General features: G+C 35.8%; 1 protein-coding gene across 1 annotated transcript; it reads left to right on the forward strand.

Moving 5' to 3' along the window:
* The first annotated feature begins 1,292 nt into the window (after positions 1-1,292).
* LOC140142378 (polycystin-1-like) lies at positions 1,293-26,950 on the forward strand. The gene is made up of 11 exons (XM_072164347.1): positions 1,293-4,239; positions 4,920-5,007; positions 7,280-7,446; positions 7,537-7,683; positions 8,321-8,539; positions 9,564-9,820; positions 11,196-11,456; positions 17,837-17,962; positions 21,475-21,646; positions 22,890-23,054; positions 26,874-26,950. The coding sequence occupies exons 1-11, from the start codon at positions 1,293-1,295 to the stop codon at positions 26,948-26,950; spliced, it is 4,626 nt and encodes a 1,541-aa protein (XP_072020448.1).
* Positions 26,951-27,035: the final 85 nt, after the last annotated feature.

Below are 27,035 nucleotides of genomic sequence, written 5' to 3' on the forward strand. Positions count from 1 at the left end.
ATCGCTTTTGCTAATAAGTCCAGGTTTTGGGTGCTGATTCCTTATATGCATGCTATATATTTGTGTTACATACTTATTGCAAATAAATCATATATGTCTGTTGAACGTCTGACAAAGACGCAAATCATTGCTTCCAATTTCATTATTTTGTCTGGGGTTAAACTGTGTGCATATTGCTATTCGTCTTACGTCTTGTTTGTTCGTCCTTGCTGTGTCAAGCTACGCCAATATTCATGATAATAATACAATTGTTGAGCGAATACAGGTATTGTATGCACTGGAATGAAATAATAATTTTCTTTGTTTTACCTCATTTGTTTGGCTCAAAATTAAAAGGGGACAATGTGATCAGTGAAAACTAACATTCAAATAAGAATCTATTCTTTATGCAAATCACACATCGCCCTTTAAATTGAAGAGTCCAAACCTCCCCTGCTGCGTAGCCATGATTTTCTTGGGGGCAAATTTAGTCAAAAAGGAGCAAAGAATGCCTAAAGATCTAAAAATTACAGCAATCAACATCCCATAAGGGAAAGGGGTTAAAATGTTCCAGGGGGAAGATATACTACCCTCCCCATTGGCTATGTCACTGCAATTATGTTTGTATGTCACCAATGGATGACAAAATAGTATATTGTTTATGTCTGCATGTATGTGTTGTTGTGATAGAGTGCAAAATGTTAACATAATATGTGATGTGATCAAGTGAGTCGGATGTTGGGAATATTGATTTTGGGAAAAGCCAATAATAGTATTCAACTTCGTTTGTAATTTATTGTTCTGAGCATCACTAAAATGGCCATATCTCTGGAGACATAAGTAATTATGATGGGGTTTTGAGCAAAATAAAGCTCTGAGAATGGCTTATTTAATGAAATTGAAAACTGAATTTGGATTTTGATCGATCGCATCACATATTTGCTTTCACACCTTTAATGCAGGAGTTTGGTCCTCACACATGACAATTCAATATGCTGAATTTACCATAGCATTATGTATGGAAAGGAATAAATGAATGTGCATTGATTTCATTGGCTGTACATAATTGACTGTTGGGATGTACCTATGGTATAATGCAATGTTTTTAATTGCTACCAATGTAAATAATTAAAAGTGTCATGAATTTTAAAGATCTTTGCAATATTTGCATGCCCCACCTGTTACCAATATTCTCTTAAGCATTACAAGTTTACTATAATTGTATTTAGAGGACTCATACTATTGTTTTCCATTTCATTTATGTAGGTGACGATTCCAGTCCTCTAGTTTTTGAGCAATCAGCAGTAGGCAACATGTACTCCCTCTATTACACATACGGTGCAGCTGGGTCATACATCATCACTATAACAGCAGAGAATAAGCTCAACTTACAGAAAGTATCAGGCACTGTTTACGTAGAGTATCCCATCCAGGGGTTGATGGCCTATATAGTAGGCAATAGTACTACACACACAGATAGATCATCCTTCATCGTCATTAAAATTACACAAGGAACCAATGTGGAGTATACCTGTAACTATAATGACGGATCTCTGCCAATAGTTACTAAAAAGCAGTTCTGCAAGCACATGTTCATTGCATTAGGTCCTTTTGATGTGACAGTGGAAGCAGAGAATCATCTAAGTTATGCAATTACATGGTCTAATGCAACCTATAATGTACATTTACCACCAGTACCTCATGTCATCCAAGGACTTTATATTGATGTTGAAGAAGCTAATACTCTTGGTGTACCAGCAGTGTTCATGTTGTATCGTTATCGAGGGAACCGTTTTAATTGTACATGGCAGTTTGGTGATAACACCACACTTCTGACGGATATTACCCTGATATATAGCCCAATTATCCACACATATGAAGAAATAGGTTTTTACACAATCTGGGTAACCTGTGACAACTTCTACCACCCACCTGTTACTACTTCAACACAGCTTACTGTACAAGTCCATCCAGATGGATTGAACTTAACAAGTGCATTAGTTGGCCAGTATAACACAGATCTAATGTTCAATATATCAATAGGAGCAGGTACCGATATGGAAGCAGCACTGAACTACACTGGTTATGGTTTCACTATGGTTGTCAATGAATTGCAAGGTTTTGTTGTGGTACCAGCATATTATGTAAATGAATCTGGATGGAGAGAAGTAGTCATTACAGCATGGAATATGGTTCCACCTGTTTTAGTTCTGACTAAGATGATCTATATAGAAGCTGAAATTACAGGGTTACGAGTTTGGGCAGATCAACCTTATGTATCCATCGGTACCATAGTGACATTTTATGCGGAATTGAACACTGGCACTAATGTAACATTTGAATGGAGCTTTGGAACAAATGAGGTGATAGAAAGTACAGTTAACAGCACTGGCAATGGTGTCTATGATACAAAACAGCATTTGTATACAGAATTGGGTTTATATGCTGTAAATGTAAGAGCTTTTAATGAAATTGGCATCCTATCACATACACCTGTTCTCGTAGCTGTTGAGGACTCTGTGAAAGGTTTCAGTTTGGTGACAAATAGTCCAGTTGTATACCCGGATGGGGTTATCAGTTTTACATGTTATTGGGACATGTCTTACCAAACTCTTCCCACAAATGCATCAATAGAAGTTTATTTTGGTGATAAAGATTATGAGGAACCACTAACTGTCTGCTTGGATAGTCTGGAAAGAATCACCTTCTTCCGAGTTTACTATGATCAATATACTACAGATGGCTGTGGCGGTAGCACAGACTATAATCCTTTCTGCAACAGCAGTTTTGTGGAGTCGCGTATGAGTGGAACAAAACTAGACATTCTTTCTGTTGATCACGAATATACACCTGGTGTGTATGGATTTGTATTAAAAGTATTAAATTTAGCAAGTGAGAAAGTTTTTACAGAAACAGTTGAGACTCAGGTACCATTGGTGAATATGTCCATTGCCACTCACAACTCTCAAAGACCAGGCATAGTGCATGGACAAGCAGGAGGTGGCCCTTTACGTAACTATTTCCCCATTGAGTACGCAGTACATTTTGAAGTTCATCTTGATCTTGGTACCGGCAGTCTCTTCTTATGGAAACCTGGAGATGGAAGTTCAGTGTCCACAAAAGAAACTCACATTGAGTATCAGTATTATCGTGCAAAGAGTTTTGAAGTCAGGTTGATAGCATCCAATGTGTTTAGTTTGGCAGATGCTTTTACTACAGTAAACCTGGAAGAAAGCGTCTTGGGTCTATTTGCTGCTCACAGTGGATCAACACCAATGAACAAACCGGTTACTATCATTCTATTTGCAGCACAAGTTGGGACTTCACCTACTTATATTTTGACTATAATAGACAAGTTTGATTTAGATAGGGAAAGTAGTAACCACACTAGTGATCACACATCATCTAATCATACATCAGAGGAATTCCATCCTCCAGAAGATACCCATTCCATTGTGAAACCTGTTTTCAGTAAAGCTTTAGTGGATGAAGCTCTGCATATTATGGATCCAAACATATATCTGCCTTTTGATCCCACTACACATGCAGTTACACTTCATACTTTGACCTTTGAAAAACCTGGAGAGTATGTGATAGAACTTGAAGGTTACAATTACGCATCTTATTTGAGTACTATCACAGTGGTTCCTATAATTGAGGAGCCCTGTCAGCTGCCATATATATTCATTTATGGTGGTAGTAAGGAAGTGTCAAACCCATGGCAAGTTAAAAAGAACCATGAAATAATGCTGATATCGGAGGTTATTCTGAACTGTTCCAGTACATACACTGCCTCATTTCACTGGGACGTGTACCACGTTGAATTTTTCAATGGTAAACCTTTGCCTTCAAATGACTTGTATCGCTACAAGTTACCCATAGAAGTTGATTTGGAGGAGTCAGACCTTGTAATTCCAAGAAGAAGTGTAAATTACGGCACCTATCTCTTCCAGTTGACAGTCACCATGGACAATTATGGCAAAGTTTCAAATAAAAACCAAACTTATGTTGAAGTTGTACCTTCTCCAATACATGTTAGGATTGCTGGTGGTCTTTCAGTTACAGTCCAAGAGAATGCTACCCTTGTTTTGAATGCTTCCATGTCATATGATCCAGATGAACAGGTGACAGAGGAGTTTCATCATCATTTGAACCAATCTGCTACAGAGCTGTATAAGCTTCATGGGCTGAAGTTTGAATGGTTCTGCAAGCGTCATCAAAATGGGTCCTTCCCATTTGAGCACGGATATGAACAAATAGGTATGTGTTAAAAGTTGTCACTAATTCAACTTAGAATGTTTCTTTTTTTTTTATTAATTCTATGTTTTATGAAAGGAATAAACATTTTGAAATATCAGGTCTCATTAATATCAAATAGTTCCATTTAAAACATTTCTGAAGCAATATTAAACTGCATGTCACATGATTCTTAATATCCTGTTTTCTCACATTGAAGTGGACAAAAAGTTGTCTTGAAAATGTTTAATTATTTCGCAATTCGCTTTGAAAAATGGCAAGCATCTTGGAAGTGAACAGCACAATGCATGTTGATGAACTAGGACTTATTGAAAAGTTGAATCTATGTAAAAATTAATAATATTGATAGCATAAGTAAATAGATGATCATTCCATTTAAAAATATAATATAATTTTTGTTTTATACATTCCATGATCTAATTTAAAGCACATTTGAAAACGTACTGGTTTTTGTCAGGCATAAATTGTTATTTGATTAAAGTAGTGTGAGGATTATTGCAATTATGATATCATTCAAAGCCAATATTTACAGATCTTGAATGAGATTAATTGAATAAAAGTCATTACTTTACCTTGCAGATGATAGTTGTATGAAAGATGCACCTTCAGTGCTAGCTCGTGATACTGCCATCTTTATTATGCCTCTCACAAACCTCACTTGCAGTAACAGTACGTCTTTGCAGCTGTGGTCAGCAAGGAAGGCAGACAAGATGTCATGGTAGAGCAGGTTGTCTATGTACTCTCAGGGGAACCACCACAACTGGATATCAGGTATTGCATTGGGGGCTATTATGTAGGCCAACTCTTTTCGCCAGCCCATTCGGGGCTGGTACCTGTTTCAGGTTTGGGGTCAGTTTACTCAAGAGATTATATTTTAGTGGTATTGGAATGATTTTTTTTTTTACTTTTTGTGGTTAAATTTTTTTTTAAATATTTTAATTGATTTGTTAGGAAAAGTAAGTATGTTTTGCCGTTTCAACGAACGTAAAACAGTGAGTATTACCAAAGTTATGTTTGAACTAATTAATTATGACTTTAAAAGTTTAAAGGCCTAAATGTAACAATAATAATTAATATATATAGCATCATATGGTCAGCAGAAGAAAATCTGGCATGACCTATGATGTCATATCAGTGTCCTTGTCCGGGGGTCCTTACTTCTTGACCACTGAACAGCGTGATATCATGTTGATAACAGATCTATAGAATCAAAATCTTCATCATATCCCGGATCATATCACAGATTCTCAACAATCTGTGATCATATGGACCATATTGATGTGAAAGTAGTTATCTATCATATCCTGTGTCGTTTTATGGATAAAAATGACTCAAAATGTTATTGATGAAATGGTTGCTATCATAAACATCAGTTTTGTCTTTTCAACGGGAAAAATCCGATGCAAAATAAAGTTTTTAGGGCCTAGCTATAATATGGGCATAATTTATGCATATAGTATTGAACAATGTACCCCATTTGACATGCACTTATAGATAAATAAATTGTCTTACTTTATTAATTTAATAACTTCTTTATTATAAATAAAATGACACATAACTATTTGATTCATAAAATTACATTCAACAAAATGATTGAAGAGAAAACACACAAGGCACTAGGCAGACTGTTATAGAATGGAGTATGTAAGATGCCATGTCCATAGCTTCGCATGAGGAGTTTCCGACTAGCAATCAACATGATCAGCACATTCAGAAAAACACAGTTTAAGAGTGAAGATTGTAGTGAGTAACCAGTCCTTTATAAATGTGCTGGCCACTATCTATTATAATATAGTAGGCTTAAACTATACATTTCGAATTAATTAAGTTATTTTAAAATAAAATGTACATGTAAGTTAACTCAAACCGGCAGTGTATATATCGAAAGCAGTGAAATCGGACATTCCTAAGCGAAGATATTGAGTTCGTAAGTTCTGGTATTACAAAATTGGAAATTGAGATATCGTGGGTAAAAAGCTGAAAAGACAAAAAAACCAACGACAACAACAACAACAACAACAAAACAAACAGACCAGAACAATTTGGAGTACATGTAATGAATTAAAAGAGTTGACATGAGATTAGGAATTAATGTTTTCTGCTGTTTCAGTGTGCATGTTCTCATCGTTGATGGTTTGGTGGACTGTCATGTAGATGTAAGCGTGATCCTAAAAATGCCTTTCACATTGACCAAAACTAATTACAAGACCTCTTCTACATTGAGGCTGGCTTTCCCTTTTAAAGGAATTTTTATTACAAAAATTGGATGGATATGAAGCAATTGAGACCCTGGCGTGTGACCTGTGTAGCTTGAGTATATAAGATATGCACCTCAGTGTATAAAAATAATGATATGTTCACTTCATGTTCATCTGCTCATTTGGAAACAGAATAAAGAGTTTCAGCAATACTGTTGCTCTGATAATGCCACGTACAGTGACACACAACAGCTCATGATGAGTGATCTGATGGAATCTATTGGTCCCAGAGGTGAACTGGAGACTGTGAGCCTACTATTTTCCTGAGACTGTAGGTCGAGGAAAAATAGTAGGCCCACTGTCTCCAGTTCACCAAGGGGAGCAATAGATTCCACCAGATCACAAGTATAGAGCAGTAAATATTTGTTTTATATCCTTCATTAATATATTCTTTGTTCATAAATTGGTTAAAATATTAAAACCATCAGGCCTTTATCATAGGCCTAGGCATGCACGTAGGATAGGCCTAGTCGAGGCTAGGCCAGCCGTTCTTGCTTTGTTTTGATTGAATACACATTCACACAGCACAAAAGGGTGAGTGGCCAAAGCTTGCAATGAAAAGGTTTCTCTGCAATACTGCTGTGAGAAAAGTAGCCTGTTCTTTGTTATATCACAGTCAGTATACGATACTGATAAAACTTTTAGCTAATGACATGAAACCGATGTATTTTCGCTGTAGTTCTACAAAACTTGTGTGCTTCGCAATGACACTTTTGACTCGCTACACATTAATACCTCGAAATTTGTTCTTTAAAAAAATAATAAATATAAATTTTTCTCATTAGATGTGTAAGGAATTGTCAAGAGAAGATTAATCCCCAGAAACATCTAGCTCTTGCTGTAGACTGTATGAACTGTATCAATGAAACTACTATTGAATATGAATGGACCGTAAGATATAGCAATGGTATGGAGCTACAAAAGACACCTGGATATCAAGACTATATCATAGGTAATAGTCCCCGGGGTAATAGTAAACTGTGTATACAGCCCTCATCAAATTCAGCAAACATGGTAAAGCTATAATATAAATTATATGTAGATGGCGCTCTGACTGGGTTGTGCAGAGACACAGATGATGGTGACCATGCCTTATTCAATGCAGCAACAGCAAATATTGTAAGCGAAACTGAAAGCACGCCAACAGCACTGTCTGGTGGAAATTTATTGCCACCTGCAGTGCCTGCAAGTAAGTTGAATGCAATAATTGTTTGCTGAGGTGCATTTATGGCTCTTATTCACACCCCTACAGGAAAAAAAGGCACAAAATATATTTCCCAGAACATTGTGAGTCTATTGTGTACACTTTCACATTAAAATAAAAAACAGATTGGGTTGATTGGATAGAAGGAAAAACTGGCTGCTGCCAGAATTTTTTCCTAGGACCTTTCACGTGCCAAGTAAGAACCTTGCACTGTATAATTCTTACCATGCTTACAATTTAAAATGTGCCAAACTTTAGACAATCTTGCCCTCCTCCCCCACATGGACATAGAAGATTTTTTTGCAGTTGAGGAGGATGTTTCTTTCTCTCTGCCACCATTATACCCAATGCTACTTATCTATGTAACCGATATGTTATTAAATTAATGTTTTACATTAAATTTTATGTGCAATCACATTGATATTTACCATAAAACAACAGAACAGCTGCATCTCATCTTTGAAAAATATTAGCTGTCTAATAATTAATGTCTGTTTTTTCATGTCTAATATTGTTGCAATGAAACTCTACAAGTTATACTAAAGCTATCGTCAATTATTGTTTGAAGTATTTTTGTGTAATACTGATTTTTAGCAATATTTTCTTACAACCCTTTATCAAGGTCACCGGATCAGATACATGGTAGTACAGTCACCTCTGTTCACCAACAAATCTGGAGAGGTGTTATCCATATCGGTGAAAGGATACTGGTCTAACTCACGATCATACGGCTTGTCTCAAGAAGAGTACGTCATTGGCGATATACCAACAATGGGGAATTGCACTGTAGAGCCAATGGATGGTGTTGCCTTGCAGACGCAGTTTGTAATACAATGTCAGGGTAAGAGAATGGGTCTTTCCTCATGTGTACCCGACAGGAAGTTTGCACCATTTATGTCAATCTATATGCAAGACATGAGATTGGCTTGTTTCAAGTAACAGACTTAAAATGAAAATTAATATTTACTGGAAATAAATAAACAAAATGGGCCTTCTCAGGAAATTTGGTATGTAGATGGAGACTAAGTCTATTTCTTTGTAGAAAATTCAGTACAGTTTATCATGCCTTGAAATTGCACGTTGCAGACAGTGTACAGTATATTTCATTTTGGTAGAAAAATTAATTAACAAATAAAATATTAAGTAAAGTAAATGCTCTGCTATCATCTTTTTCTTTGATTTTGTGTTTTTCATAAAAGGTATGCAACACATCCAGTCAAAATTAATAGGAAAATTTTCAGGGAAAATTTTCTGGACATGTGACACCATGGGCATGAGACATATTAGCATTATGGAATGTGACCCCGAGCTTTGTGGTGGTCTTCCAATGTATTTTAATAGGAAGAATTCCTCCTTTGATGCAAAATAAGTTACTTGTCGCAAGTTAATAATATTTTGGTAAGAGTTTCCGTAGATAAATATTTTTTTCCGTAGATAGATATTTTTGAAATTACGTTTTGATGATATTGTGAAGAAATTAAGATTACATAATATTCAATAAATTTGCAATGTACAAATTTCGATCAAAATTGCGACCAAGAATACTATTCCAATTCAAAATTACTAAGACTTGAATAGCAAGGTCACCACCGGGGGTCAGGGATCAGGCTCGAGGTTACCCTCACATTGATACCCATTGGTAACGTGTCCAGAAAATTTTCCTGTGAAAATTTACCTATTAATGTTGACTGACATCAAAAGTATTATGTCCTCTAGGCCTGCGATTACTTTTCTGCAGGATTTTAGGAAATAGAATGGGGTATTTGTGTAGAATTTTGCTTCCCCAATGCATGGATGCATTGCAACCCTTTATGAAATTAAAGCTGGTCACACAATTCAAACGCCATTTTTACCACAATTTGCAGATTTCTACTCAGAAGAAAAACCATTGCACTATGAATACATGTACAGCACCGGGCAGCTATCTGTTGCCAGTGTTTCATCCCAGGCAAGTTTCCAGCAAGACACAGGTGCCTACACCCTCCTGTTTCATTCACCAGAAGGTTCAAGTCCACCAATTACACTCCCAATGGGACTCAAGGACAGGAACTATATGTTGGATGTCAGAATTAATGTCAAAGATGGCATTGGAGCTACAGTGCAGTTTAATACACATGTACAGGTTAGTAGCGGTTATTTGAATTTGCGTTTATGTAAATGAGGCTTTTTTTGGAAGTGAACAAAAATATTAGTATCGCAACAGTCAATATGAATCAAACATTTTGATACTAAATGAACTACACCCAAAGTTTTGTATTCAAAAGTTGAAAAAAAAATTCATGCTATCCCAACATGTATTGAGGGCATAAGCCCAGTTTACACCTGATAGAATGCTTTAGTTGATAAGAAGGCTTGTATGCCTGAAAGGCTTTTGAGTCTGGTTTAGTAGGTTAGTTGTTCAGGTCATGAATTGCACTTCTGTATCATTCTTTGGAAGAAATAATTTCAATGCTACCTCCCAACTGTTGGTGACACAATCCTGTCAAATTACTTTGCTGAAGTGCAAAAGATATGTAACAGGGTATTTACATTCTTAAGTCTAAATCTGTTTCAATTCACGCTCAACATATTTTTACTTTCCAACTAAAGACTGCAAAAAAAAAAAAGTGCACACTCATTGAATAGGAATCCAATCATGATGATGTAATTTATATACACCTTTGATTAATTTTCTTAGCTTCATTTTTTTTACCCCGTTTGCCACAAAAGACTGTAAATTGTCAAAGAACCAAAATGTTTTATGAAAAATGATGTAGTTTTGAAAGTTGCACATTAAAAAGATTAAACATAAACAAGTGTAGCTGAAAAAGTGCAAAAAAAAGGCTTAAAAATAATCTTAATTAAATATCAGAGTGCCCAGTATCCCACAGGGGAAGGGCAAGACTTCTTGCAGGAGGGGCAGCTGTCTCCATTTCAGAAGTCTCTTTATCCCATCCGCATGCTTGCCACCCTGATATGTAAGATTTTAGGTCTTTTTTGTACTCTTTAGCCCATTTTGGACCATATGGCCCCATTTGCCTTTCATCCCACCTCACGGCCTGCAGCACATGATGATCAGGGTTGTAGCTAGGCCAATTTCTATGCCAGGTGGCAAATTATTGCAAAACCGAGCGCGCGTAGCGCGTGGAGCTCTCGCACTTACGGCCGGGGGTCCAGGGGCCCGCTTAAGGGGTATCACCCCTAAAAAAATTTTTTTGCTCCTCTTATGATGAAAAATCATTTATTAAAAAAAAAAAAAAAAATTTTTTTTGGGGGGCGGGTGCCAGGCGGCCCGCCCGACAGCGCCCTGCGCTAGCTACAACCCTGATGATGATGTCATATATTTATATCCATTAACCCAGATACCTTTGCTCTTTATTCAAGAGGCAGCCTACCCATCTCATCTTGCTTACCACTAACAAGATGAAATTAATAAAGCTTTTTAGGTTTTATTCTGTCTTTATTTCACTATCATTACCTTTATTATTATCTTTATTTGTTTAATTTTTCCTCTGCAGGTTTTTCCACCAGATAGTAGCACCATTGCCGTAGAGATAGCCTTCTTGAAGGCCGTCAATGACAGTGACACAGTCAGCTCATTGGAGTTATTCCTGGGTAAAGGAGATACACAGGGAGCCACAAAGCTGTTAACCACCATAGCAACAATATTGAATGAAGAAGAAGGGGGAAATGAAGAGGATACTACTGACAGAAGTGACAACATTGATAGCAGTGAGAATAGCAATAGCAGTGATGTAGTTCATGCTTACAAGACTGAGGTACGTGCCCATTGTCATAAGAAAAGTGGGCCAACAATTGGGCTATTCCTGTTAAAATCCATACTCCCCTGTGGAAGACATGCAGTGGCGTAACTAGAGTTGGTAGCACCTGGGGCAAGAAACAAAATTGGCGCCTCTAACCCCCCCCCGATTATATCTTAGACGGGCAATTTTTGTCCGTGCACACAATTTTGGACAAATAAGGCCTACCATTTATTAATTTTGGTTACTAGAAGTTCAATATCGGTCTTAAAATGTTCTTTCAATTGATTTTGTGCTAAAATGCATGCGAAGCGTGTGAAAAATTTGCCCCCCCTCCCAGTATTGCATAGCTGCTACTTCTGATATCAGCGTAGATGGCTACTTTATCAACATTGATATCAGCAGTAGACAGCTGCTCTATCAGCACTAATATTAGTTAGATATTTAGAAAGAGCTGGATGCAGATTCACCAGTGCTAATATCAGTGGTAGCTAGTTTCCTCAAAACTAATATCATCGGTAGACAACTAGCTATTTCCTCAATCCTGATATCAGAAATAGGCAGCTGCTAAGTTCCTTGACACAGATATTAGTATTACATAGCTATATCCAAATGTAAACGGTAGATCGGTTTCTTTTTCAATACAAATATCATCAGTAGTATTAGAGTCACGCGGTAGCTTGACCAGCAAGTTTTAAAAAAAACGACTGATAAAGAAGAATAAACAGATGCACCGGCGAGACTATATTTACACGGAACAAAACGCTATTGTTCTATGATATTTTTAAGCTGGGTACAAAATATATCTAAAACCATGCTAAATCGTATTTACTGTCCAAAGTGTCATATTTTAATAACTCTTTATTTCAAAAAGTTACACGAATCTTACAGTCAATCCGATTGTTTGATAATAAACAAACATTCTTGCTTTATTTCACGCGGTATTTCATAGCCAAAATTAGTGGCAAATCAAAGCTAATCATACTGATATCCACAATCTTTCGACACTGCTACAGCCATACATGGCTGTCACTGTCGCACTAATTTTTTTTTTTTTTTTTCAAATATACCCAGGCATTTTCCTGGATACCCTACATACAAATTCTGGACCCCATTCGCCAAAAAATCAAGTTTTCACAATTCTTTTATTCTTTCCGGACCACAGCATATATTCATATTAATAAATACTCCACTTTCACACATCGTAATAACGGGACGTCCCGCATGGCGAAGTGGTTAAGGCCATGGATTTCTAATCCATTTATGAATTTTGCTCAAGTTGAAACTTCCCACCACTTTTTTTAAATGTTTTATTAATCAATTTATTGTCGTAAATCAAGAATAACACCATTTCGAACATCCATTGCTATTGTGATATTATTATTTTTTTCATCAAACAAACATGTTTGATTTTTTATTCACATTTAGGCCTAGGCCTTGGGCCTACTTTCACCATCCAGATGCTATCACCATGCCTGACTATCATGGCATCTTCGTCATTTAAAACACCGAAATTTATTTATTATTTATTATTTATTTCTCAGTGGCTCTGTTCACAGCTCAGACTGAAATTATATTTGATATAAATATTATAAATGAAAATCACAAACCGCGAAAGATCGCCAACAACTGCCGCTGAATATTGATATCCAACTAGATTTCCCCACAGGGCTAAAGGGCAGGACTTAATTAGTGGAATTAAAATCACAAACCGCGAAAGATCGCCGACAACCGCCGCTTAATAGGGGCATCCAACTAGATTGCCCCTTGAGGGCTACAAAGAACTACAAACCGCGAAATTTGGATATCCAACCAGATTGCCCGCAGGCATATCGATTATATGGATATCCAACAAATTAAGACCACAAACCGCGAAATATCGCCAACAACTGCCGCTCAATATTGATATCCAAGTAGATTGCCCCGCAGGGCTATAAAGAACCACAAACCGCGAAATTTGGATATGGAACTATTGCCCCACAGGGCTTCAAAGAACCACAAACCACGAAATATGGATATCCAACAAGCTTAAACTACAAATTAGCTCCCGATAGAGAGCAGGACTTGATGAGGGAAATTAAAACCACAAAACACGAAAGATTACAAAGAACCACAAACGCGAAAGACTAGATTGCCCGCAGGCCTATCGATTATAAAGAATCACAAACCACGAAATACGGATATCCAACAAGCTTAGACTATAAACTAGCTCCCGATAGAGGGCAGGGCTTGATGAGGGAAATTAAAACCACAAATTAAAACCACAAACCACGATATTCAACTATATTGCCCCGCTGGGCTACAAAGACCCACAAACCCCGAAATTGGGATATCCAATTAGATTGCCCGCAGGCCTATCGATTATTCGATTATAAAGAACCACAAACCGCGAAAGATCAACAACAACTGCCGCTTAATATTGATACCAACTAGATTGCCCAGGGCTATAAAGAACCACAAACCGCGAAATTTGGATATACAACTAGATTGCCCCACAGGGCTACAAAGATCCACAAACCACGAAATATGGATATTCAACAAGCTTAAACTATAAATTAGCTCCCGATAGAGTGCAGGGCTTGATGAAAACCACAAACCATTTAAAGATCGCCGACAACCGCCGCTTAATAGGAATATTCAACTAGGTTGCCCGAAGGGCTACAAAGAACCACAAACCGCGAAATTCGGATAGCCAAGTAGATTGCCCCTTTGAGGGCTACAAAGAACCACCAACATTAAAACACGATTATCTGGGGCATTTAGACGCTTCCGTAGTATAGGCTTAAATATATGCGCATTTACCAGTTCCGACATGAAGTAGGCCAAAATCGGATTTACTCTATGTGTGTCTCTCTGGCATTGTCAACATTGGGTGTGTGTTGTTCATATTTACATTTTATTTACATATTTACTTAGCCTTGAATAATTAAAGTATATTAAAATGTTTATTGATCATTGTGTACGCCTCTGAACATTACAGTCACGCAGCGTGACGAGCAAGTTTAAAAATAAGCGACTGATAAAGTTTTGTTTAATTATTTATTGTCATGAATCAAGAATGGCAACTTCAAACATCCATTTTTCGTTTTATTAGTTTTGTGGTGCACTTCATAACCTGACTTTCCAAGCTTGGAGCTGCTTGGCTACATTCATAAAAAAGAAAAGAAATCTACCAAAAAAACGTTGACAACGTAAACAAATCAGCAAGTTTAAAAAACCCACCTCGGCTCACTTTTTGAAACTTGGTCCCATTTGAACACCAACAGCAAATCAGTGTTTTTATTTTATTTCAACAGAATACAGCGTTTCCAACAAGATTACAAACAAGCCTACTTGTTATTCGTTTAATTCAATCATTTATCATGATATTATAAAACAAAACACAAAAAGATATTGGCTTATCATGCAAGAACAAGATAATAACCGTTCAGGTCGTTCCAGAAAGCTTACAAATTAATATCGCATCTGCACATTAAAGATACATAACACTTCTGGAAATGTTTTAAATTGATGTAAATATGATAAAGTTTAAATCAGTACCTTTTACAAATGGGACCAAGTTTCAAAAAGTGAGCCGAGGTGGGTTTTTTAAACTTGCTGATTTGTTTACGTTGTCAACGTTTTTTTGGTAGATATCTATTTCATTAATGCAAATATCAGCAGTAGATAGCTATTTCATCAATACTAATATATCAGCAGTAGGTAGCTACTTCATAATACCAAAATCTGCAGCAGATAATTATGCAAGCGATACTTATATCAATACTAAAAGCAGTTGATAGCTACTGTAACTATCTACTTAGGTAGATCAATATCAGCAGTAGATACCTACTTCATCAAAATCAATATCAGCAATAGATAGCTACTCATCAATATCAGCAGTAGATAGCTACTTCATCAACATCAATATCAGCAGTAGATAGCTACTTCATCAACATCAGCAGTAGATAGCTACTTCATCAACATCAATATCAGCAGTAGGTAGCTACTTCATCAACATCAATATCAGCAATAGATAGCTACTTCATCAACATCAATATCAGCAGTAGATAGCTACTTCATCAACATCAATATCAGCAGTAGGTAGCTACTTCATCAACATCAATATCAGCAGTAGATAGCTACTTCATCAACATCAATATCAGTAGTAGATAGCTACTTCATCAACATCAATATCAGCAGTAGGTAGCTACTTCATCAACATCAATATCAGCAGTAGATAGCTACTTCATCAACATCAATATCAGTAGTAGATAGCTACTTCATCAACATCAATATCAGCAGTAGGTAGCTACTTCATCAACATTAATATCAGCAGTAGATAGCTACTTCATCAACATCAATATCAGTAGTAGATAGCTACTTCATCAACATCAATATCAGCAGTAGATAGCTACTTCGTCAATAGCAATATCAGCAGTTGATAGCTTTTTTGTCAATAGCAGAATCAGCAATAGATAGCTTCTTTATTTAATACTAATATCAGTGATAGATAGCTACTTTATCAATATCAGCAGTAGATAGCTACTTCATTAATACCAATATCAACAATAGATAGCTACTTCATCTATACCAATATCAGCAGTAGAGAGCTTCATCATCAATAGCAGTATCAGCAGTAGATAGATACTTCATCAATAGCAATATTATCAATTGATAGCTACTTCATCAATAGCAGTATCAGCAATAGATTACTATCAGTACTAATATCAGTGATAGATTTATCAATATCAATATCAATACCAAGATCAGCAGTGGATAGCTACTTCATCAATTCCAATATCAGCAGTAGATAGATACTTCATCAATAACAATATCAGCAGTAGATAGCTACTTCATCAATACCAATATCAGCAGTTGGTAGCTACTTTTATCAATACCAATATCAGCTGTGGATAGATTTTTCACCAATACCAATATCAGCAGTAAATATCTGCTTCAACAATATCAATAGTATATATACCCTGATCAGCTCGTAATAGGCAGGACTCACAACATTGTGGATTGATATAGAATGGCGTACACCTAGCGGCGTGCAGCACCAACTTGAACTGCCCTTTTCGTATGACATAACTGACGCACGATTTTGTGAATTTATGTGTTCATCAATAGCAGTATCAGCGGTAGATAGCTACTTTATGAATACTTATATCTGTGATATGTAGGTACTTTATCAATATCAGCAGTAGATAGCTATTTCATCAATTCCAATTTCAGCAGTAGATAGATACTTCATCAATACCAATATCAGCAGTAGATATACTTCATCAATACCAATATCAGCAGTAGATAGATACTTCATCAATACCAATATCAGCAGTAGATAGTTACTTCATCAATACCAATTTCAGCAGTAGATAGATACTTCATTAATACCAATATCAGCAGTAGATAGCTACTTCATCAATTCCAAGATCAGCAGTAGATAGCTACTTCATCAATTCCAATATCAGCAGTAGATAGATAGCTACTTCATCAATACCAATATCAGCAGTAGATAGCTACTTCATCAACACCAATATCAGCAGTAGATAGCTACATCATCAATACCAATATCAGCAGTAGAGAGCTACTTCATCAATAGCAGTATTTGCAGCAGATAGATACTTCATCAATGGCAATATTATCAGTTGATAGCTACTTAATCAATATGTCAGGAGTAGATTAGTACTTATTATCAACATCTGCACCGATACAAATATTAGATATTTGTGTCAATACATATATCAGTAGCAGAAAGCTACTTTATCAACACCAATGTCAGCGACATACAGCTACTTTATCAATATCAGCAGTAGATGGCTTCTTCATCAATACCAATATCGGCAGTAGATATCTACTTTATCAATACCAATATCAGGTGTGGATAGATATTTCATCAATACAAATATCAGCAGTAAATAACTACTTCAACAATATCAATGGTAAATACATATATACTCTGATCAGCTCGTAATAGGCAGGACTCACAACATCGGGGTTTGATATAGAATGGCGTACACCTTAGCTGGGCGCAGCACCTACTCGAACTGCCCGTTTCGTATGGCATAATTGACGCACGCTTTTGTGAATTTATGTGGGCGTAAGTTAGGACTTTATTGACTCGCACAGTAACAAAAACCGAATAATTCTCACCTATTACGAGCTAATCATAGTATAGCTACATATCACTAGCAATATCAGCATGTGGATAATGCTTCATCAATACCAATATCAGCAGTAGATACATACTCTATCAATACTGATAACTACTTCTTCAATACTGATATTAGATGCAGCAACAGGAAACTACTTCATCAGCAATGATATCAGCAAATATTTATATTAGAGGAAGATAATTAAAAAGCGGTACTGGTAGTATAAAGGGAGACTTTCATTTTCTCTTTTTGCGAATTCAGGTCAGAGCACTGCTGGTGGAAAAATTGAGTGACATTCCTGTTCATAATCTGGACTCAGCTAAACAGAAATCAGCAGCCATAACCCAAGCTGTACTACACCCAAATGAACTGACCCCAGAAACACAGGTATGTATAGATGAGTTGACCACAATGTTTATCAACAAAGGCAAGGGACTGGTATATCGATATGCTTGAGTGAACCCCATGTAACCACTGCACTGTTCAATAGCGTTATTGTGATGTGGCGGGAGTTTTAAAAACACGAGCCCTGAACAAAATATGATGCGCGCGCATACTGCCAGGCAAAAAACAATGGAAATTGTGATGATGCGTGCGCTTACTACCAGGGATTGACGTCAGAAGTCAACTCATCTATAGTTTGGATGGAACAGTTATATTCAAATGTATTTATTTAATGTCAAGGTCATTGTTGAATGACAAGGGGAATATTTTGTATTAAATATATACATGACTGGAACACCACTGCCAGCTTTAGAGATATACCTTTGATTTCAAATGACTTTAACTTGTCTTACATAAAACCAATTCTGATTTTGTATTTATAGATCTGTAAATAAATCAGGCTTGCATCTTTTGGTCATTTGTTTTCCTCTATTATATGAGTTTTGCTGCTGCCATGCTAACGGGTTATCCACATAAAAAAAAAAAAAAAAGGATCAAAAAAGGCACATATGAAGCAAAAAACAAGGGAAGATTAGACTATTAAAAATATTCTAGCATGTGAGATGTAGTGCTTTCTTATCCTTCTATCGAGAAACCCCGAAAATATTTATCCTTATTATGTATGAAATCAATTAATTGACTAATTGTTATTTGCGATAACATGTATCTTTCGATCTTTCGATTGTTCACAATACCTGAAAAATACCTGATGTAAAGTCATTAACCTCATTCATAACTTTCACTTTTCAATTTATTTGATTCCATCTGTATAATATCATATTATTTATAAAACAAAATACAATTTAAACTTTACCTTTCATTTTCCCTTAAATAGCTGACCTGCTAGCAATCAAATACAAAGTACTTAATGATGTGATGTACAAATACGGCAGTTGTGTGCACTGCATGTAAATTGTTCTTTCGCATAGGATAGGCACACGGAGGTCATTAATGTTATGTGGAAGTCCTTTATTAATTCGTCGGTCGCAACACATAGTGGCGTACAGTGATTTTCAAAGTTTTCCGTTTCACATAGTGGCGTATAGATTTAGAGCTAGCTATTATCCTATAATAGTTATTCCTTGTTAACTATTAAATATACAGGGTGTCTCTATAAAAATAGGCCCTATGAAAAGTGGTGCATAGCTTAAAATATCGACAGTAAAATAAAAAAATTCTTAAAGATTAAAAAACCATGAAGTGTCTGCTTAACAGTGGTGCAAAAATGATCCAAATCCGTTCATGCGTCACTGAGATAATTCAGTTTGTACAAATAGACACATTTTTTGACCATTCCAATGGGGGTAATACACGTTAACAATAATTGTAGTTTATAATAAAAGAAATAAAAGAAAACGCCAAGTGTTGCTGAGTAGGAGTTTAAAATCAATAAATCAATCTCCCAAAGAATGTTTTTCACATGTTTCGCTTTGGGTTAAGGGCTCGGATAGCAATGTTTGCACAGTATTTACTACATAACTCGAGAACCACATGACCTACAGAAGTATATCTGTAATATCAATGCAATATTTGCCAAAGCTCACTACCATTCGCAATATGATGTGAACTACCAAATCGCAATGATGCCTCTTTTCTCTTATTGATGTTGTTTATCAATTTTTGTTTATTTCACCATCAATATTATCACCTGGACATTTCATTTTGAGGGAATCAATTTCTTTTGAATCAAATATTTCAGCCACTTCAATATAAAGTTCAGCCCTACTGTTGCTTGACAAATGTATATATGAACATCGACATTTTAACATATTTTTTGTGGGACCTGCGAGTACATCAGAAATATTGAATTGCATTTCGAAAATGAGGAATGTCCTTCTGATATCAAACATTTTTTAATACGCAACACGATGCCGTTTTATGGCAAATGATTAAAAATTTATATTTTTGAAATTTAACGGTCCTCTAAGTAAATTGTATAAACTTATTGATATGTACGTACTTAAAGTGTAACTGGGACGAAAAACTGTCTATCATAAAATCAAAAATGTTGACCTTTCATATTGAAGATTAAGATTTTTTCTCCAAAACACAAAAAACACAAAAAAAATGGGTCTTTTGGGGAAAAAAAGGTTAAAATGTTCAATTGATGGTCGGTTTTTCATCCCAGCTACATACCCTAAGTACATATTATTAGATTGATGAAGTTTACTTCGAGGATGGTTAAACATCAAAAATACCAAAAATATCAAATTTTAATAATTTGCCATAAAATGTGTGTTGTATCGCGAATTTCAAAAAAGTAAAAAAATATTTGACATCAGAAGGACATTTCTCGTATTAGATATGTCTGGTGTGCTCTCAGGTCCCAAAAAATACTGTGCAAACGTTGCTATCCGAGCCCTTAACCCAAAGAGAAACATGTGAAAAACATTCTTTGGGAGATCGATTGATTGATTTTAAACACCTACTCATCAGCAACACTTGGCGTTTTCTTTTATTTCTTTTATAATAAACTACAATTATTGTTAACGTGTATTACCCCATTGGAATGGAATTTGGATCATTTTTGCACCACTGTTGAGCAGACACTTCATGGTTTTTGAATCTTTAAGAAAATTTTTATTTTACTGTCGATGTTTTAAGTTATGCACCACTTTCCATAGGGCCTATTTTTATTGAGACACCCTGTATAGTTTAATAGTTTGAACCTTAAACTTTTATTACAAATGTAATCGAGTCACTGAGAGCAGTGGAGGAGTGTCGACTCCGTTACTAGTAGCATATCCTTCAAAATCGTTTTGATCAGAAACGTATTTTGTCCTTCACATACGCCACTATGTGTTGCGACCGACGAATTAAAAGTAACTGTGCATCGCATTCACATTTTGGCAAATAAGTATACATATTATTATATTCATGAGGAAAAAATGCAATTTTCATACTTAAATTTCTTTTAGTAAATTTGCTTGGGTGGTGAGAGACTATTGAGGTTAAGCTCCTTGTGTAATTGCACAACACTATGGTACCACTGGGGTCTAAACCTATAACCTTGTAGCCATGAGTTGCAGCTTGTATTGCTGCTCCCTGTACCCACTGTTTATGAGAAAGAAGTGTAAGATGGGAGAAAGACAGCCACTTTCATCCAAGCCCAAATTTGAGATTTTTTGATACTTATTCAGACACTAGAATGTATTCTCTCACTTGGAACTGATGAATTAAAACTTTCTAATATTCCCCACGCAATATTTTACACTTTCCTACTCTATAAGGTCACATGGCTAGGATAGCTACTCACTTTAATATAGTCTCACGTCTGCAAATTAATCAATTAGTAATATCATTGATTGTTATTTTTTTAAATAACCAATGATATTAATAATACATTTTCTTAAAAGAACAGGTACAGGATAAATTTTGCTTCTAAAATATAAAATTGCATGATGACAGTTGCCATGTTTTATTGTGTTTTTTTTTTTTAATTTTTTTTTTGACAGCAAACAGCGGCTGATGCTTACCTAAGTATGCTAGGGATATTGGATGAAGAATCCAAGGAGGGAACAAGTCTGGACATTATTGAGGATGCATCCAAGTACTTCTTTTCAGGTGTCAACAATTTGTGTTATTTAATTCTTGCCAGTTTACCTCCTGGCTTTTCTGTTTTGTTTAGTATGTGTTTAAAAGTTATAAAGTTAAATTCTTATTACTTCCGTGAACCAGGTATGCGCTGGTGATCGACGATCGCGTAAAAATAGCAAGGTCTCCTCCCCTTCTATGCGTCGATGACCAATAGGTCAACCGTCTTGTTGTCAAGACCGTTGATCAGCCAATCAGCATGATTGTTTATCAGTTCTGTGTTTGCGCCCGTGTACGCTTGGCGCACAGCAGATACCACGGAAATAATAAAAATTAACTATTTAGTGGAGGCCAAATGATACAAAGATTTGTTGAGGGACAGATGCCCTGACAGATGTAAAGCAGCTATGCTGATCCACCTGCTCACAAATGCATACAACTTGTATACTACTTTACATTATTTTGGTACTGTACCGTTATATGAAGGTGAAATTAACCACAATTTATATATAATACCGGGGGGGGGGACACTCCAACTTTGGAGGTGACGCGTATGTAGGGCTGTTAAGACCCCCTTTTTCAGAGTCGCTGTCACCCAAAGACCCCATATTTTTTTACGAACACATGTTCTGTCACCCGAAGACCCCCTATTTTTTCATTTGATCTGTCACCCAAAGACCCTTACTTGTTCAAATTTAACAGCAACTTTCATTTATCACTGATTTTGTCACTTATTTTGAAAAAACAAAGAAATTTGAAGCCATTTAGAACTAGAAATTCGATTTTCGATGTTTCTGTTGCGCTGTTTCAGCTCTCACCCAAAGATTCCATTTAAAAAAAAAGGTCATGTTCTAACCCAATGACCTCATATTTTTTTCATTTTGCTCTCACCGAATGCCAAAAATCATGCTCTCAACCAATGACCCCATATTTTTTACATTTTGCTCTTACCGAACGCCCCTTAGTTGGGAAAGTGCCAGCCCTACACCTATATCCATTTTAAATTGAAGTGCCCCCCGGATATAATAGAGTTAGTTTGCCTGGAACAAGACCCCTCTGGTGTGCACTCTGCCCCCTGCTGTCTCCTGTCTGCTCTATGGTACTAGAGATGCGGCATGTGGGCCATTACATGTGTGAAACTGCTGAAAAAAAGTCTCATCTATTCAATCTTCAATATATGTGATCATTTTCTTCCTTTTGAAGCCATTTTATCAACTTCTAACAGGCTGAATATGCCACAGTCCATCAGCAAATCTGTCATTTTCTTAGTCCTAGTATGGATTTATTAAAGAAGTAACTATCGTTCTTCAAATATCAATGTTATCCTCCCATGTAGGTGCATTTAGTCTGTTGGAAGCTGCTTCAGGACAAGCCACTGGTTTCTACAAAATCTTACAAAATGATCCTGTTGAATGGCAAGAATTCTGGACAGCCAAGGAAGCAGCACTGAATGATACAGAAATGCCCACAGATGTCCCATTAACACTAGGCCTTGTGTCAGGTATGTATCTTGTATGCAATATTCAGTGAACAGGTGTACTTCTTGTTAACTTGTGTTACATTAATATAGGATCAAGTTTATGCAATTAATTTGATTTAATTTGATTTTGAATCAGTGTATAATCATGAGGTTATGAATGATTATACATTATGTCTCTATGACATGCCTTGCTTAAAATGGCCACTTGCCCTCCGGTATGTCCACGTATATAATAGTACCACTTGTCCGATGATAATAATATAAAAACCTTACATATAAATATAGTAGATATGCAGTAGTATTTCTTTTTGAGAGTTTTTGGGCAATGCAACAGTACTTTTTCATGGTTTGTTTTACTGGATGAAATTCAGTGATTGCAAAATGTGGGAATTATTTTTTTCTTTCAAGTTCTTGATTTGTATATTCGCCAAGCAAACTATTCTATGAAATGAGTCCCTACCTCCCTAGACATCTGTTCAAAGGGGTGTAACATTATTGGCCCTTGTGTCATAGGAGTGTATAACACTGCTTTGAGAATACTAAAAAAACTTGTACTTGTGATGGGTAAGAAGAACCTTAGATGGCCAAATAAAATGGTAAAAGGCTTTAAAGGAATGTGGTAGTATAAGTCAATGTATAGACCAAAGGAAAATAGCAGCTTTGTCCAAGAAATTATTAGTATAGTGAAACATACTGTAGAGAGACATATTATTTGGAAGGATTTAATAACAAACAAAAAAAAGATTATTATGAAGATTACAAAAATATTACAACTGCAGTGTGTTGATGCGGTTATTTAAATATTGTAAAACTATAAAAGGTGAACATTAATAATGAACAGTGGCGGTGCCACAAATTTTTTTTCCAGGGGGTATTGAGGGGCAAGGTGAATTACCACAAAAAAGGTGAAATTTTAGTAAATTTGGGTTTTTACTGGGGCCAACAGGGGGGGGCAAGAGTTCTGACTGATAATGAATATACAAAACAAATAAATGAAGAATGACTGAATAAATAAAATAAATATGAATGAATAAATATGCAAATGAACAAATTTAAAGCGGCACTTTGCGATCCACATCCTCATCCACAGCCACTTACTCCCTGAGATCATGGTCTCAGCTTACTCCAAAACAAATTGACAAAGACATCATCCAATTTGAATTTTCTGTCTATAGTCTATATCTACTTCCAGTCAGCGGTATATGTTCATCGTGTGCTGTGTTGGATTAGTGTTGTTTCTTGCGTGTACATACAATACATTGCGTTTCACTACCTGGAGAGAATTGATCAAAAATTTAAGTCCCTCCTGAGGTTGGTATTATCTGTCAATGAGTTGACCAGATCACAAGGATGTCATTATAACTAAAGGCAGATAACACAAATGGGTCAATGAGTTACATAAAAATGACCTTGTGTGGTATTCAGTTCCCAGGAAGTGAATTTTGCCAGAGGCAATTTGTGGTTAGAAGTTGATCCCTCAGTACAAGAGTTATTACCATCGATTTGGTTGAAAAAGGAGGTGAGACATGATCAAATCTCTCCAGGTAACAAAATGTAATGTATGCAACACTTTACTTGCGTGCGTAAAGGTATTTATACGCACTAAGTAACGCTAAGCTAACATAGAATATGCTGAACTTTAATGCTAGTGCAGTTGACTGGAGGTAGATATATAGACTATTATCGACAGACAGCAATTTCAACACAGTAAGCTATTGGCCACTGTATATAATACATGTAATTATGCATAACTCACAAATTTAATGTCCGAAATCAACTGAAATTTTGTCATTTTTTTTTGGTAGATATAAAAAAGAGGATCTTGCTGAATCGCAGAGTACGCTTTAAAAAAGTTTAAGTAATAAATTTTATTCAAGTGCATAGTAGTCATTTGAAAGGGAAAGTGAGAGTAAACAAGATCAAGTAACTGATATGTCATTAATTTCCATTGTTTTTAAGAGGAAGTCTACACTGTAGTAGCTAGCCACCACCCACCCATTTATTTAAATCTTTGATTGTATTTGTTCTGTATTTACCTGATTTTACTCATTTGATTAATTTACCTTTTAGATACTTGAGAAATTCACAACCACACATCATTTGTAGAAATTAATATCTTATTGCTTTTGAGAGCAAAACTTTGCTTTATTGTGTATTATACTAAAATATGTATTAGTTGATAATTTGTCATGAGAGTGTATATTCCTGCCTCGATGTGAATTGATAATTTACTATAAAGTCTTCTGATTCAAGTTATAAGTTAGAGAGGAAGTTCTACTTGAATCTATGGATTGTTGTAAATCAACATGTTTTGTAATTCTGAGATTGTTAGATAGGGTATTTGCTTCTACTTGAGTTTCTATAGAAAAATACATGCATTTGTAGTCCATTGTTTAAAGTTTCCATTTTGTGGTAAAATATCTTGTACTTGAGCTCATTAATTATAATTTTGGTTCACCATAAACATGTTATTGTTGTTCTTGGATTGTTAGTGAGGGTGTTACCTCTACTTGAGATTCTGTGTAGGCCTAGAGTATTATGTAGAAAGATACATGCATTTGTAGTCAATTGCTAAAAGTTTTCAATTTGTGGTAAAAATATCTTGTAACAAGTGTTAGCATGTAACTGAAGTGAAGTAATGGGAATTTGTCATAAGAGATACATACATGCATGCTAATACCAGCAGCACACACCCCCATATGCATACACAGTCCACATCCACACACAGGGGTGGAAATAAAGGGGGCTATGGGCTGTTTGGCTCCTGTAAAGCCCCAGATGGCCCCTGGTTTTCATTTAAATACCTATTACCACCTATTTTGTCAGTTCAAAGTGGCCCCAAATCCTAACAGAAGGCATTTATTTTAGCTTGTCATTGGCGATAAATTGCAGTTATTAAACAAATTACATGTTAACTTGCAAAATGGCACATTGTTTAGGCTAATAGTTGGTAGACCAGTAGCCACTTTTAAGATTATGTGGCCCCTGGTTTTTGTTTTCTTATTTCCCAGCTTCCTTGGGGCTTATTACTCCAATGACAATTTTGGTTTTGATTTAAGTAAAACCTGATTATTAAAAGAATAATTGATATAGTAACATGAGATGAATTACATAATATTATATAAGTATATACAATGAATTGCAAAATATGAATAGATCAACTCAAAAGTGAAAAGCAATTGATTATTGATACATGTTTGTTCAAGTATAAGTAGGGACTTAAAACTCCCTTTCAGGAACTTGATGTTTGGTTAACAACAATTATGAATAGAATAATTGATATATTAACAAAAAGCTGTATGAATATAGATTTAAATTCTTGCAGAAAAATAACTGCTTAACTGTTTAATTGAACTGATGTTTAAACATGTGGATTATCACCATAGAGACTGCTTTTATTTCACATTTCTATCACATGTCCATAAAATATAGAGGACCTCATCACATATTATTCAGCTTCCGGGGATAACAAAGATTATCATTGAAAGGAAAAAGGTGATTGTCCTTGTTTAAGTCCTTGTCCCTCCCCTTGCAAGCTCTTGCATTTATAGTGATTTTCAGTGATTCTTCCCCAAATTTTTTCCACAACTGAGTCCTTGGACATGCTGCTGAAGGAGGTGAGGCATGCCACAATCTGTAATTGAACCATTTGTTGGTAAGAGAACCACTAATTATTTAAGTTTTGTGAGTTCATGCAGGCTTCCCGAATCTCAACCCTAGAAGTGCATTATGTGAACTGGGTTAGATTCTCAGGTGTCACTGTGTGCCTAAGTTTTTTCAAGAGGGAAAAATACTACAATAACTGCTAGTGATTTGAGTTTGTCTTTTTCTGGTTTATAGCTGTGTCTCTTATAGACACCTTTCTTCTGGAATCCAAACCGCAACCTGCCGTCTTGATATCTGTTAAACAAAATTAAAAATCTTTTTTTTGCTCAACAAACATTTGACCAACATTTCTGTAGTCTAATTCAATGTGAGCGGTTTTAATTTTCTTAGCACCTC

The sequence above is a fragment of the Amphiura filiformis genome, chromosome 20 (genome assembly GCF_039555335.1).
Source record: "Amphiura filiformis chromosome 20, Afil_fr2py, whole genome shotgun sequence".
Taxonomy (NCBI): domain Eukaryota; kingdom Metazoa; phylum Echinodermata; class Ophiuroidea; order Amphilepidida; family Amphiuridae; genus Amphiura; species Amphiura filiformis.